The sequence below is a fragment of the Vipera ursinii genome, assembly GCF_947247035.1.
Source record: "Vipera ursinii genome assembly, chromosome: 2".
In the NCBI taxonomy this organism is placed as follows: Eukaryota; Metazoa; Chordata; class Lepidosauria; order Squamata; family Viperidae; genus Vipera; species Vipera ursinii.
Genome location: NC_139513.1, coordinates 283953687 through 283967040, shown reverse-complemented (window position 1 = coordinate 283967040; position 13354 = coordinate 283953687). Strand labels below are relative to the sequence as shown.

Below are 13354 nucleotides of genomic sequence, written 5' to 3'. Positions count from 1 at the left end.
CTCAGGTCAAAGTTCATGCCACAGGAACAACTCCAAACAAAAGCTCAAGAAGGTATAAAAACCCACCACTCCCTACTACAGGTGTTCAGCTTTTCAAGAGCCATCTTTCTGTCTGGCTCTCCTCTTCAATAAACTACAACCTTCTTTCTAAAGCAGTCTCCATTTTGTTTTTTCCCAGCTTGGACCCTGATGAAAAATTTTCTTTCAACACCTGGAACCCAGCTGGCCGCTGCTATGCCAATAAAACAAGGCTTCTGTTGCCCTGGAAACGTTTCCTCCCCCCACCAGGGAATCCAGGCCTCTACACCACCGCTGCTCTTCTGCCCAACGGGGAATCCCACAAAGGTAGAGGAGCTATGGGGGTGGATGAGACTCCTGTTCACCTTCCACACACCCCCAGCTGCCCAATTCCGCCCCCTGTGCCCCTCCCGGCCTGGTAATTCACCTGTCCTCTTCACTGCATTGGCAGGAAAAGGCACCTCGGAGTGCCTGGAAAGTGTCCAATTGCTCCACTGGCAGGCAGATCACAAGGCCGGACTGGGGCTCGGGGCTCAATGGGCTGGTAGTCGTCTCAGGCAAGGAGGCTCTGGCGTTCACACCACAAGGGGCAGAACCCAGCAGCAGAAAGCCTACTAGTGGGCTTTGCATGATCTGCTGGACGTAGAACACCCAGAGGGAGCTGGTTCCCTCAACTCCCTATGGGAGAGCCCGGCTGCCCAGGGATCCTTGGCCAGGCACAAATTTTTATTTATTTATTTATTATTTGGATTTATATACTGCCCCTCTCCGAAGGACTCAGGGTGGTGTACAGGGCAATTAAAACACTATAAATAACACATAATGTATAAAAATTAAAATAGAATTAAATTAAATAGCCCTAAACAATAAACACATTCTAAAATTTAAAATTTTTAAAATCTAAAATCCCAGTCCCTCAGTCCAGGCCGGCAAGTTTAAATAGCCAAGTCTTCAGGTCACGGAGAAACGAGCGAAGGACGGGAGCCATCCGGAGCTCAACCGGAAGCTGATTCCAGAGGGCAGGCGCGCCCACAGAGAATGCTCTCCCCCTGGGGGCCGCCAGTCGACATTCCCTGACCGACGGCACCCCGAGGAGCCCCTCTCTGTGGGAGCATACAGGGCGATGGGAAGTTGACGCCGGCAAAAGGTGCTCCCATAAATAACCCGGACCCATGCCATTTAGGGCTTTATACGTCATCACCAGCACCTTGAATCTCATCCGGAAGACAACTGGAAGCCAATGCAGCTCGCGGAGAAGAGGTGTTACATGGGAGTATCGGGAGACCCCCATCACAACTCGCGCAGCCGCATTCTGCACCAGCTGGAGCCTCTGAGTGGTACTCAAGGGCAGCCCCATGTAGAGAGCGTTGCAGTAGTCTATCCGAGAGATCATGAGCGCATGAGTGACTGTGCGCAGAGCATCCTGGTCCAGATAGGGCCGCAACCGGCACACCAGGCAAACCTGGGCAAAAGCCCCCCTGGTCACAGCTCCTATATGATCTTCAAAATTGAGCTGTGAATCAAGGAGGACGCCCAAGTTGCGAGCTCTATCTACGGGGGGTAACACCTCACCCCCTATAGATAAAGATGGAATAGAATGGACAACCCGAGATGCCGGTATGCACAGCCACTCAGTCTTGTCGGGATTTAGACGAAGCCTGTTCCTCCCCATCCAGACCCTCACCGCCTCCAGGCAACGGGACATCACGGAGAGGGCATCACTGAGTTGATCTGGGGTGGAAATAAAAAACTGGGTATCATCAGCGTACTGATGATACACCACCCCAAAACCACGAATGATCTCACCCAGTGGCTTCATATAGATGTTGAACAGGAGAGGCGAGAGGACCGACCCCTGAGGAACTCCGCAAACGAGAGGCCTCGAGGTCGACCTCTGTCCCCCTGCCAACACCGACTGCGAACGACCCAGAAGGTAGGAGGAGAACCACAAACAGTGCCACCCACTCCCAACTCCCTGAGGCGCTGCAGTAAGATACCATGGTCGATGGTATCAAAAGCCGCTGAGAGGTCTAATAGGACTAGGACAGAGGAGCAACCCCTGTCCCGAGCATGCCAGAGATCATTCACCAGTGCGACCAATGCCGTCTCCGTGGTGTACCCAGGCCTAAAGCCCGATTGGTAGGGGTCCAGATAATCCGCTTCCTCCAGGAACAGAGGAAGCTGATGAGCCACCACACTCTCAACAACCTTCGCTAAAAAGTGAAGGGTGGAGACCGGACGGTAGTTATTCAAAATGGCCGGGTCCAGAACAGGCTTCTTGAGGAGGGGCCTCACCACCGCCTCCTTCAAGGCGGGGGGGAAGCTACCCTCTCTCAAAGAAGCAGTTATTACTGCCTAGAGCCAGCCTCGTGTCCCCTCCTGAGCTGCATAAACCAGCCAGGAGGGGCACGGGTCCAGTAAACAAGTGGTGGAACTCAGCTTCCCCATGATCCTGTCCACTTCTTCCGGAGTCTTAGGATTGAATTCTTCCCAAGTAATATTCCCAAGACTGCTCGATTCCCCATCGTCAGACTCTGCCCAGTCGGAGTCCAAGCCGGCCCGAATCTGAGCGATCTTGGCCTCTGCCCAGCTCCCTTCCACCGAACTCTCCGTGTACCCTTGCTATGGCCATGCGGCCATCCGATTGCATCTCCTGCTTGTATCCAACAGAACCAGCATGGAAGTGGAACCCATGGAAGCAACGTCTCAGTCTTGGGAGGCAACAGCAGTGGCGGCGGAGGAGGAGGAGGTGGTGCCGATGCCCAGCAGCACATCACCCACGGCTCGTGAGGTAGAGGAAGAGCTGATCCTGCCCACTTCCACCTCCCTGCAGAGCGATGAAGACACAGTCTTGCCGCGCTCGACCTCCTTGGAAGGGGAGGACGAGCTCCCAGACACCTCTCTGCCCTCCTCGTCCGAGTGGCCAGAGCCACAGGGCATGAGTCTCAGCGAGCCATCCTCTGTGCCACTCGAGAGCTCCCCTCTCACCTTCTCCTCACTTTCACTCTCACCATCGCCACTGTCCTGGAAGGAGCCCTCCAACGGGCTGGCGCCACAACTGAAAAAAACAGAAAGCCATGGGGAGCAAATCAGTGCCCCGGCTGGGTTGGACCTGGGTGAGCAGACGAAAGGCAAGAAGAAGGGTCCACCAGCGAAGAAGGCCATGCCAGGTCAGTGGGACTCGGCCAGGGCAATGGCCCCCCAGAAGTGCAGCCAGTCCCAGGGCAGGCATAGCTGGTGGTCAGAGGGGGGGAGGAGAGGACAGAGTGCCAGAGCTGTGGCTCTTTGCCCAGATTGTGCTTCCCTTTGGCTGCCAGGCTGGGCTCTGACCAAAGAACAGTGGGGAGTCCGGCAGCAAAGCGCGTGGTTTCTGACAAAGGCCCAAGCCCAGCAGAGGACAAAAAGGGCACCCACCACCCCGGGCAGGAAGCTTCAGGGACAGGGAGGGGAGAGGGCTGCCCTGGGGGAGAGACCGAAGCAGGGTAGCAGTTTCCACAGCCCCCCAGAAGCAGCACATAGGCAGGGAAGGGAGCAGAAGGAAGGCGGGGCTGGAGAGCAGCAGTGGGAGCGAGGGCCTCTCTGGGAGCCCAACACTGAAGGCAGCAGACACAAAGCAAGGCTGGGAGCCAGGCTGGGGAGCTTCTGAGGCCGGCTGCTCTCCCTACAGGCTACACAGTGAGGACCATCGTGCCAGCTGAGAAGGAGGAACTGGTGTCGGTGGCCAAGGCCATGCACCGAGAGAAATTCACCAAGAACACCAAGGAGCTCTTCCACCTGGAGAAGGAGGCGGCCCTGAAGTCCATCCAGACAGGTGGGTGGGAGCTTCCCTGCAGGGACCCACGGAGGGAAGGCGCTAAGAGTCTCTGTGGTGATGCCAGCCACAAGGACCCTCAGCAAGGACCCTCTTCACAGAATTCTGGGCAGTTGGGCACAGCAACCAGGGGCTGCTTTCTGAGAAGCAGCTTGCATGCTCTGCTTCCTTCTGGTGATGATGAGGAGGAGGACACTGGGCAGAATCCAAGATGTTTCCTAGTCTGGCATCTGGGATGCCCTCCTCCTCCCTCCAAGAGAGAGGAATGAGTGTTGAGGCTGCTGGGTGGGATTTGAGCTAGCTGAGCCAGAGATTGGGCCCCTAATGGCCATCCAAACAGTCCCCCAGCCTTCTGCAAGTCCCCCCCCCCCACTGAGCTGGCCCCACTGTTCCTTTGCAGGTCTCTACATTGGCTGGCGCTGTCCTGAATACCTTTGGGATTGTTTCCGGGTGGGTGATGAGTCCAAGTGCTTCTGTGGGCACCTGCTGAAGTTGCATCAGGTGAACGTGGGTGAGTATCAAAGCAGGAGATGGGCAGGAGAGGGCCTGGCTGAGAGTGGTGCCTTGCATCCTGCATAAGATGTCAGCTGTTTTCAGGATGCCCAGATAAGGGAGGGGAGCCCAGACATGGAAGAAGCCTCAGCCACCAAATAAGCCGAAAGTCAGGAGGAATCTGGCTCTTTTGCCACCATAGATGAACATGGCTTTCCTCCGGCAGAATCCACGTTTTTGTTCTTGCTGTCTATTTTAATGTCCTTTCACACTTGTTGTTGTTGGTTGCAAAGTCCTGTCTGACCCATCGCAACCCCATGGACAACGTTTCTCCAGGCCTTCCTGTCCTCTACCATCTTCTGGAGTCCATTTAGGTTCACGCCTACTGCTTCAGTGACTCCATCCAGCCACCTCCTTCTCTGTCGTCCCCTTCTTCTCTTGCCCTCAACCTTTCCCAGCATGAGGCTCTTCTCCAGTGAGTCCTTCCTTCTCATTAGGTGGCCAAATTATTAGAGTTTCAACTTCAGGGACTCACTGCAAGTAGTCCTTGGCTTACAATGACTGTGACCATACTGCTTAACAATGGCAAGTCCCACTTGTGGTCATTAAGCTATGACAGCACTGTTGTAAAGGCAGGACTTATCAGTTCTGCTCTGCAACACATTGCTTCTTTCCCCGACCCTGCCATTTTGGCCATTCCACACTCTGCTGCTGACCCTTGTCTCTTTGCTGCTGGCAGCCAGCTGTCTTCCTCCACCTGCTGCTGCTGGCCTGGGATCCAGGCACTGAGCCAGGGTGCAACGCTGAGACATGCACAGTGAGCTCAACAGGGTGGCGGAGCTTTGTTTTCCAAAGGGAGGTTGCAGATGGGGAGGGGGCAGTGGGACAAGGGGCTATGGTAGCTCATGTGGCTAGGACACAGAGTCTGAAGACCCTTCTATCGAAGGTTGGAGGAAAACCCAGTGCTGGTGGAGTCTACTCACAGGCCCTCTGCTTGCTCTCAGCCCTGCCTGCCTTCCTCCTGCAAAGCCTTGCCAACGGCCAGCAGCTCTGAATGTGCTGAAGGCCACAGACTGGCTCTCCAGGAGGTCTTCTGCTACATGCCCCCACAGCTCCTGTTAGGCACTGCTGGCCATTCTCCGTGGGTGCTTCTGGTGCACACACTGCAGCTCACTCGGAGGCTGCAGTGAATAGGCTCTGCTGGTGCGTGGCTGGCCTTCATCCCTTGTGGAAGCCCACGGGGTGGGGGGAAGTGGTTTGCAGAAACATCAAATAGGCCAGACAGAGCTGATAGACCATGTGGTGGTCCTCCTGGAGGAACAGAAGGCAGACATGACTAGGGAGGCCTTTGACAGACAGGTGGTGCCCATTCCTGGACTGGGACCCATCGTTTACGGTTGCTCATGCCTTGGTCACCTCCTGGTTGGACTATTGCAACACACTGGACTTGAGATTGTCTTTGAAGACTATCTGGAAGTTACAACTGGTTCAGGACAGCTCATATGGTACTGGGCACTCCCCAGTTTGGCCATATAATACGGTGGCCCCCAGTTTCCTCCTGGGTGGAACTGAAGGTGCCCTTTCTATCTGTTATGACCTCTGGTGGTGCAGTGGTTGGAATGCAGTACTGCAGGCTGCTTCTGCTGATTGCTGGCTGCCAGCAGTTTGGCAGTTGGATTCTCACACCCTCAAGGTTGACTCAGCCTTCCATCCTTCCCAGGTTGTAAAATGAGGACCCAGATTGCTGGAGGCAAAAGGTTGTAAACTGCTTAGAGAGGGCTGTAAAGCACTGTGAAGGGGTATATATATATATATCTAAGTGCTATTGCTATCATGCTTAAAGCCCCACGTGGCAGTCAGTCAGGTCATCTGCACTTTCCTAAGGATGTCTTAGGGCTTTCTGTCCAGGAGATCATATGGATGAGTGAATGTTGCTGAGGGAGACGGAGGTCTGGTTCTTATGTTCTTATCCTGTTGTTTTTATTGTTGTCATCGCTGTTGTTAGGTTCCCAGAGTTGTGTGGTGCAAGACGTGTCCTATAGAAATCTTTAAATAAATACAGGAAGTGGACTTACGAAGGTTGCTTAGTGACCATTCAGGGTTATGGGGGTTCCCCCCAAAGTTACTGATGACCTGATCCTAAAGTTCCAAAGGTGGTCCCACTTCCCACAGTCACATGAGCACATTTTGGGCACTGGGCAGCTGGCCTGGATGGATTTCTGGGCCTTTGCAGCATCCTCCAGACCAGCAATTTGCAATGTTTCTGGCAAAAATGCCCCATAGTGAATAATGGGCTCACTTAAGGACCATGGCATTCACTTAATGACATTAACTGGATTCTTTTAATGACCATGGTGATTTGCTTAATGGCCACCGCAGAAAATGCTCGTAAAATTGGTCACATGATGATTGGTGTTAATTATAATGATCATGACATGACGTTAATGGTCAGGCTCCATTGTGGTCATAGGTTGAGGACTTCCTGTAACTAAATTTCCAGCTCAGATTCAGGCCTGTTATCCGATGGAAGGGATCCATTGTTTCTTCCAAGGGAGGGTGGGAAGCGATGCCAGCCTGTGCCGCAAGTCTTAATGCACGGGGCAGCAGACCTGCGTCTCTTTCCCAAATGGGCAGAAGAAGGCAGAGCTGCCTTCCAACTATCCAAGCGGTGCTGTTTGCCTCCGTCTGCAAGCCATCGTGGCTGTTTCTGTTCCAGGGAGTCGGGTGCATTCCTGGGTCTTCGGAACTGAGCTTCTCTGGTCACAGGCAGGAACCGGCTGCCACAACCTGCTTTCCGCTCTCTCCACCATGAGACTCAAGGATGCATATAGGAGAGACAGGCATCTTGTGGAGCTCATTACCCAGCCCAGAGATTCTGGAGTCTTAAAAAAAAGGGGCACCCAACAATGGCCTTAATGAACCCTCGCCCCCATCTTGAATGCAGGGTGGGGCTTTTAAGAGGACTTTACATACCGCCTCTTCCTCTGTCAAATACTGTACCTTGTCCAAAATAAAGCCAAATGTGAGAACTCGAGGGTCCTTTGCCTTCCTGCTTAGAGGGGGGTCTTCAGCCAGCTGGCCAGGGTCCCCCCTCCAGAGGAGGCTTTGGGGCCCAGAGGCACCCCACTTGCTTTGCCGGGAGACTTGCCATCCTTCCTTTTGGATTCTTCTGCTGAGCGGCCTGTTCTGTGTTTCAGAGAAACGAGCCACTGTGCCCTGCACTGTGGCGGGCTGCCGATGCCAAGGATTCCTCTTTGTTCCTTCATGCCCCGAGGAGGTGGGAGAATTCTGGCTTCGGAGAAGAACTGGCTTTAACGTGGCAGACTGGCGAGCAAAATGCCGGTGCACACACACGCATGAAGAACATGCGCCCATCGGAACACGGGGATGCTGTGTCCAAGGTGAGCTGCTGGCTCTCTGGCCAGTTTGGGCACCTTCCTCCTCTTAGTGAGCATCTCGAGCAGAGAGGATGTGCCCCCGTGCCCTGGGGCTGCTGAGCATGTCCGGAATGCAATCCCGGTTGCTGCAGCCTTTTTGGACTGGGTTGAAGCCACCTTTATGAGCTCATTGCTTTGGTAACTGCCCTTCCCTCCATCTGCTAAGACCACCCTCTCTATCCAACACACCCCAGCCTGCTGCTCCTCTGCTTCCAGCCCCATCTTGTCTTATTCCAGGGTTTGCTCATCCTGACACCTATCTCTCACCAAGGCAATGTAATGTCCAGCAAGTCCAGGAGCAAATCTGAGCCTCTTCCAGTCACCTCTTCCAGCAGAGCTCAATTGGCGGACATAAATGACCTTTGTTTCCTGTGGCCCTGGCAGCCTGTCAATTCCAAAGTGGCACCATCTCCCTGAGCTTCACAGCTAGAGCCCCCCACCCCCAACCCCCAACCATCCCAGGCATAGACACTCCGCTCTGATCTGGGCACCGTCCCGCAGGAGCATTTCACTTGGGGCAGCAGCTACTGCAAAGGGGCTCCCCTCAACAAGCCTCCGGGAACCGCCTGAATAGCAGCAGCAGCAACCCATGCCTGACAGCACTGGTGGGGGGCTCCTTTCTCCCTTCATCCACCCCCTCTTCCCGGGCTGAGAGATGGGACGGGGGGGGTTACTTCTGATGGTGAGAGTGGAAAGTTATCCCTCTGTGCAAAGCTTGACCAAGAGGCAAGGACAGCCCTCCTGCAGGCAAAGTGGCACCCAGCTGAGGTGGGGGGAGGGGACAATCGGTGCCAGTTCAGGGTCCTCCTGGGGGCTTTGGCATCTCTTCTTGCCTTCTGGCCAGGGGGCTCTTGGCTTATTTTTCCAGGAGAGGAAAAGGAAAGGAGTGGAGGAATGCATTCAGACAAGAAGCTGAGCCTACCAGTGCATTTTTATTGTGAGGCTACATTAAGAGAAGCTTGCAAGACTCGAAGTAACCCTGACCCTGACCCATCTCTGAAGATCATCCCCACATACAATTCAGCTGGCCCTCTCAAAAGCTCTGCAGCAGCAGGATGGGAGGCCCTCCTTCCCACCCACCCCCTATTCTGAATCAGGCTGACATGTGATAACCAGCAGACATGTGATAACCAGCAGACATGTGCAGAAGCTGGGAATTATTAATATCTTCTGACTATTCTGAATCAGGCTGATTGTATGTGAATAATCCCCTGTAGTCTATATAAGCAGATGCCATCACCCTTAACCGCCCTCTTCAGATAGTTGAACTCATGGAAAACACCTTTATCATCTAGAAATACTTTTATTGCATGTAGAGTAACTTACAGCATGGTGAGTTGCATTAAGATGATGTTGGTAGTATTTCCAAGGTCAGAAGATATTAATAATTCCCAGCTTCTGCACATGTCTGCTGGTTATCACATGTCTGCCGGTAATGGAGAAAGAGAGTCCCCAGGGGAAAAAGAAGGAGGAGCTCCATCCCAGCAAGGGGAGGGGTGTGAAGGCACATGGTTAAGAAAAAGAAGAAATACGTCATAGGGCAGCCACAGGGCAAAAGGCTCTGGCTGACCACATTAGCATATTGTAATTTCCCCTAAAACTTGGTGGCAGCACACCCCCACCCCTGTGCATCTCTCCAAAAGGCTCTGTGGTTGCTTCAGGTGCCAGGCACTGCCCCCCCACCTGTGCCTGACTATGCTGACCCTAACTTGGTGGCCCTCCTGTCCCACCAGGCTGTTCCTGCATGGCCTTCACCTCCAGCTTCCTGTGCGCAGCCTGCGACCGACGCTGGGAGGAGCACGAGACCTTCTTTGAGTCAGAGGAGACGCGGCGCAGAGGTGGCCGGCCTTATGGTATGGGGGTGGCAGGCAGGTTGTGGCCCCTCCCTGACCCAGTCCCTGCCTTCTTCCCACCCTTTGCCCTTTCCTCTGCTACCCAGTGGCAACTGCAGGTCTTCCTCCAGTTGGGGGGGGAAGGGGTGTCTGTTCCTCGGGCCTTGGCAAGGACCTGCCCACATCTTAGCAGCCATTCCTGCCAAGCGTGGCTCCTTCCTCTCATCCGTAGAACCGCTAGCCAGCTCCTTCCTCCTCCCCCTTTCAGCAGGACTCTGCTGAGTCTTGTGACCCTCATCCAGGGCTGTCCCAGGGAGAGCCCCTTCTGGGGGTCTAGCCCTGGGGTTTGCTCCCTGCTTGTCCTCCTTGTTGAGGGAGCCCAAGCTGCCCAGGCGAAGATGCAAAGCGAGCCATGCCCTAGCTTTGTGGGGCCAGTGGGTTTGAAGCCCTTTTGGCTGACCCCAGCTGGATGAAGACCTGCTTATGAGCTGAAGCAGAAACCTCCAGGGCCGCGGGTTCGTTGGATGCGGGAGCCAGGATGCAGGCTGTTACCTGGGGGCCCATGTCTGCAATACTGTATTGGGGCCCTCCGTGGGTGTGTCCCACACCTGTGGCCTCTCTTCCCCCAGGAGAAGCTTACCTGCCCTTTGCCGAGCTGCCCGAGCTGCGTGGGGCCGTGCTGACGGGGCGCTCTGAGGACCCTTCTGCCTCCAGGGCTCTGCAGGGCCAGGCCTCTCAGGCCCTGGCCACCTCCTCCGGCTCAAGGGCTCTGCCTCTTCCCCCCCCAGGACCCCGGCGGTTCCTGCAGAAAGACGACAAGAAGGCTTGAGACGGCCTTCTCCGCCCTATTTCCTGCTGCACATTGGAGGCACAATAAAGAGAGCTTACTCGGTGGGGGTCTTTGTGGCTTTGTCTTCGGAGTCCCGAGTGGGGGGGTCTGAGCTTAGTGGGGATTCAAGACTGAGGGTGGGATTCTTCTCCCTTGAGAGGTGGGGGCGGGGCTGGTAGGATCCCCTTCTGTGCCCAGCAGGATGTGAACATCCCCTGCCCTAGCTGCCAGCCCTGCAGGGATGTTGGGAGGGAAAAGTGACTGTCCTCCCCTTTAAAAAGGAGCCCCGCCCTCTGGCACTGCTCTGTGCTTACTAGGGTGGTGGGTCCTGAATTCTCATGGAGCCGTATCCCCCTTCCACCCCAGACTTTCCACTATCAGGGCAAAGGGGCCCTCACCTTGGCTGGAGTCCAGCCACTCTGCTTTTGTGCAGCTCCAGAGAAGCTGCAGCATATCCAGCTGAGGAGCTGCTGCTGCCCTCTGGCCACTAGTGACCTGGCCACTTGTGACCACAGGGGAAGGGTCCTGGGTCTGGCCCGGTGAGTGTAGCTGGCAGCATGCAAAACTGTTGGGTTAGTTCAGGCCCTCCCTACTGCCCAGTCCATTGAGAGCCAATCCAGGGGTGCGAAGGTGTTGTGAGAATTTCGAGCTGGGAAAGTAATAAGAAGTGGTTCTAAGACGCCTCGACCTTGGTTCTCCGGAGATGAAACAAAACAGATGGCCCAGGCTCATCCCTCCCCTCTCCCATTTCCCTAACCACACAGAAGGTGCCCCTAGTGGCCAACAGGAGAACTTCCCCAAAGTCTCTGACCACACAGAAGGCACCCCCTGGTGGTCAAAGAGCAAAGTTCAACGAATTTAGTCAAAAATATCTAGGAAGTTTTCTGTATCTGTCCTAGCCATGGCAATTGATGAACTAAACCAGCAAAGAGATCTCCTAGTGCAAGATGCAAAGAATAAGGCAAAAATCCGTATTGCTGAACTGCAGGAGACCAGATCCCATAGAACCACATCAACTAAAGTCACAGTACGCTCTGCTAGATCCTCTCGCTCCAGGACTCCAACAATAAGTAACAAGTTGGCAGAGGCACGTGCACACCTAGAAACAAAGAAAGTACATGCTTCCTTTGCCAAACAGGAAGCAGAGATGGAAGCACAGGAGAAAGCCCATCAAGCAGAGTCAGAAGCCAAAATAAAGATTCTGCGAATTGAAGGGGAAGAAGCAGTTGCCCTAGCAAAGCTGAAGGCCTATGAACAAGTGATGCAGGAAGGCACCGATCCAGATTGTTTCATCTCATAGATGTGGAAGATCCAATGGAACACACCAGTAAATATGTGCTAGAGCATAATATTTGCAACGATGCAGAGCCATCTTCCACTCTGCCTACAAACATCACAGAGACCCCACAACTGCAAAGGCCTTGTACTCCTTCAGCACCACAACACAAGTGCATCCTCTGCACTTCCCACTCACCACTCAGAGACCACAGAACTGCAAGGGCCTACACCTCTTCAACAACACAGCACAGGTGCGTCAGCTGTGCTTCCTACGAACAGCATAAAAGTCCCGCGCCTGCCAAGGCCTACACCTTCTCCATGCCTGCCAAGGCCTACACCCTTTCCACGCCTCCAAAGGCCTACACCTTCTCCACGCCAACATGCAGGTGCATCAGCTGTGCTTCCTACGAACAGCACACAGACCCCAAGCCTGCAAAAGCCTGTACTTCTTCAACGCCCAGAAGCAGGTGCGCCAACACTTCAAACTGCATCACCTCTTGCCGATGACAATGTAATTTCCAGCAATGATCAACGGTTGAATCGACAACCAGCACAAACCTTACAGAATACACTGCAGCTGAATGCTTTTACAACATCACTCTATCCTGGTGCACCTCATCCTTATTCACCAGAGAATCTCCACACCCAAGGGGCCCAACAAGTTTATTTGGCATCAAGGAGTGAGGGGTTAGACCGTTATGACCATGCCAGGTACATGATTCGACAAGAGCTTCTCAACTCTAGCCTCTCAAAGTTTAATGACCATCCAGAGACCTACAGATCCTGGAAAGCAACCTTCAAAGCTGCTATTGCTGATCTCAACTTCAACATCAGAGAGGAACTCGATCTACTCTTTTCCTTCCCCCCATTCTTATATTTTTTGCAGGTTCATAAGTCACCATGCCTGGACGAACAATGACCCCAGCTTCAACTACCCTGAATCCAGTGTGCCTGCTCCATTACCATCACCAAGGTATGTTAACACAGCAGCTCAACACAAAGACTCACGTGGAGCTGTGTCTACAAGAAAGACGGACATTTCACCTCCTGTATCATCTTCTCCTCAATGGAGTGATTCAGGTGGTGGCAACTCACATCCTGTACCATCTCCTCCTAAATGGAGCGATTCAGGTGGTGGGGATGAAGATCCCAATCGTCAGTGTCCTATTCACAAACTGCCTCACCCTCTTAGAAAATGTCATCAGCTTAGAGCAATGACTATACAAGAGCGGAAAGAGGTTCCTCAAAACTTGGAATATGCTACAGGTGCTGTGCTTCATATGACCATTTTGCTAAAAATTGTAAAGCCTTCATCAAGTGCACAGAATGTGGTAGCGACAAACACAATACAGCTATGCATCCTGCTCCACTTCTAGGCAATCCACAGCAACCACCTGTATCCAACCCTGCTTCAAATTATGGCGGGGAGCAACACGGCGGGGAGAATCAGAGTCACGCTCCAGTCACAAAGGTCTCATCTTAACTCCTATCTTCAAGTTAGAGACCTTGTTCTGTTTAAGGACCAACGACCTCAAGAATCGAAGGGCACCAAAATCTTTCATCAGACCATCGCAGAACTTGTGCTGCTTTGCCTTGAAGACTGAACTCGTTGTTTTCCTTGTTTGAATCCTGACCTCAAGAAGAAAAGAGCCTTCAA

General features: G+C 53.6%; 1 protein-coding gene across 1 annotated transcript; it reads left to right on the top strand.

Moving 5' to 3' along the window:
* Positions 1-2695: 2695 nt before the first annotated feature.
* Positions 2696-10419, top strand: FAM221B (family with sequence similarity 221 member B; the record flags this gene model as incomplete). The annotated part of the gene is made up of 7 exons (XM_083353532.1): positions 2696-3188; positions 3336-3500; positions 3686-3829; positions 4230-4340; positions 7519-7722; positions 9492-9611; positions 10220-10419. The coding sequence occupies 7 exons, from the start codon at positions 2696-2698 to the stop codon at positions 10417-10419; spliced, it is 1437 nt and encodes a 478-aa protein (XP_083209658.1).
* Between the last annotated feature and the right edge of the window lie 2935 nt (positions 10420-13354).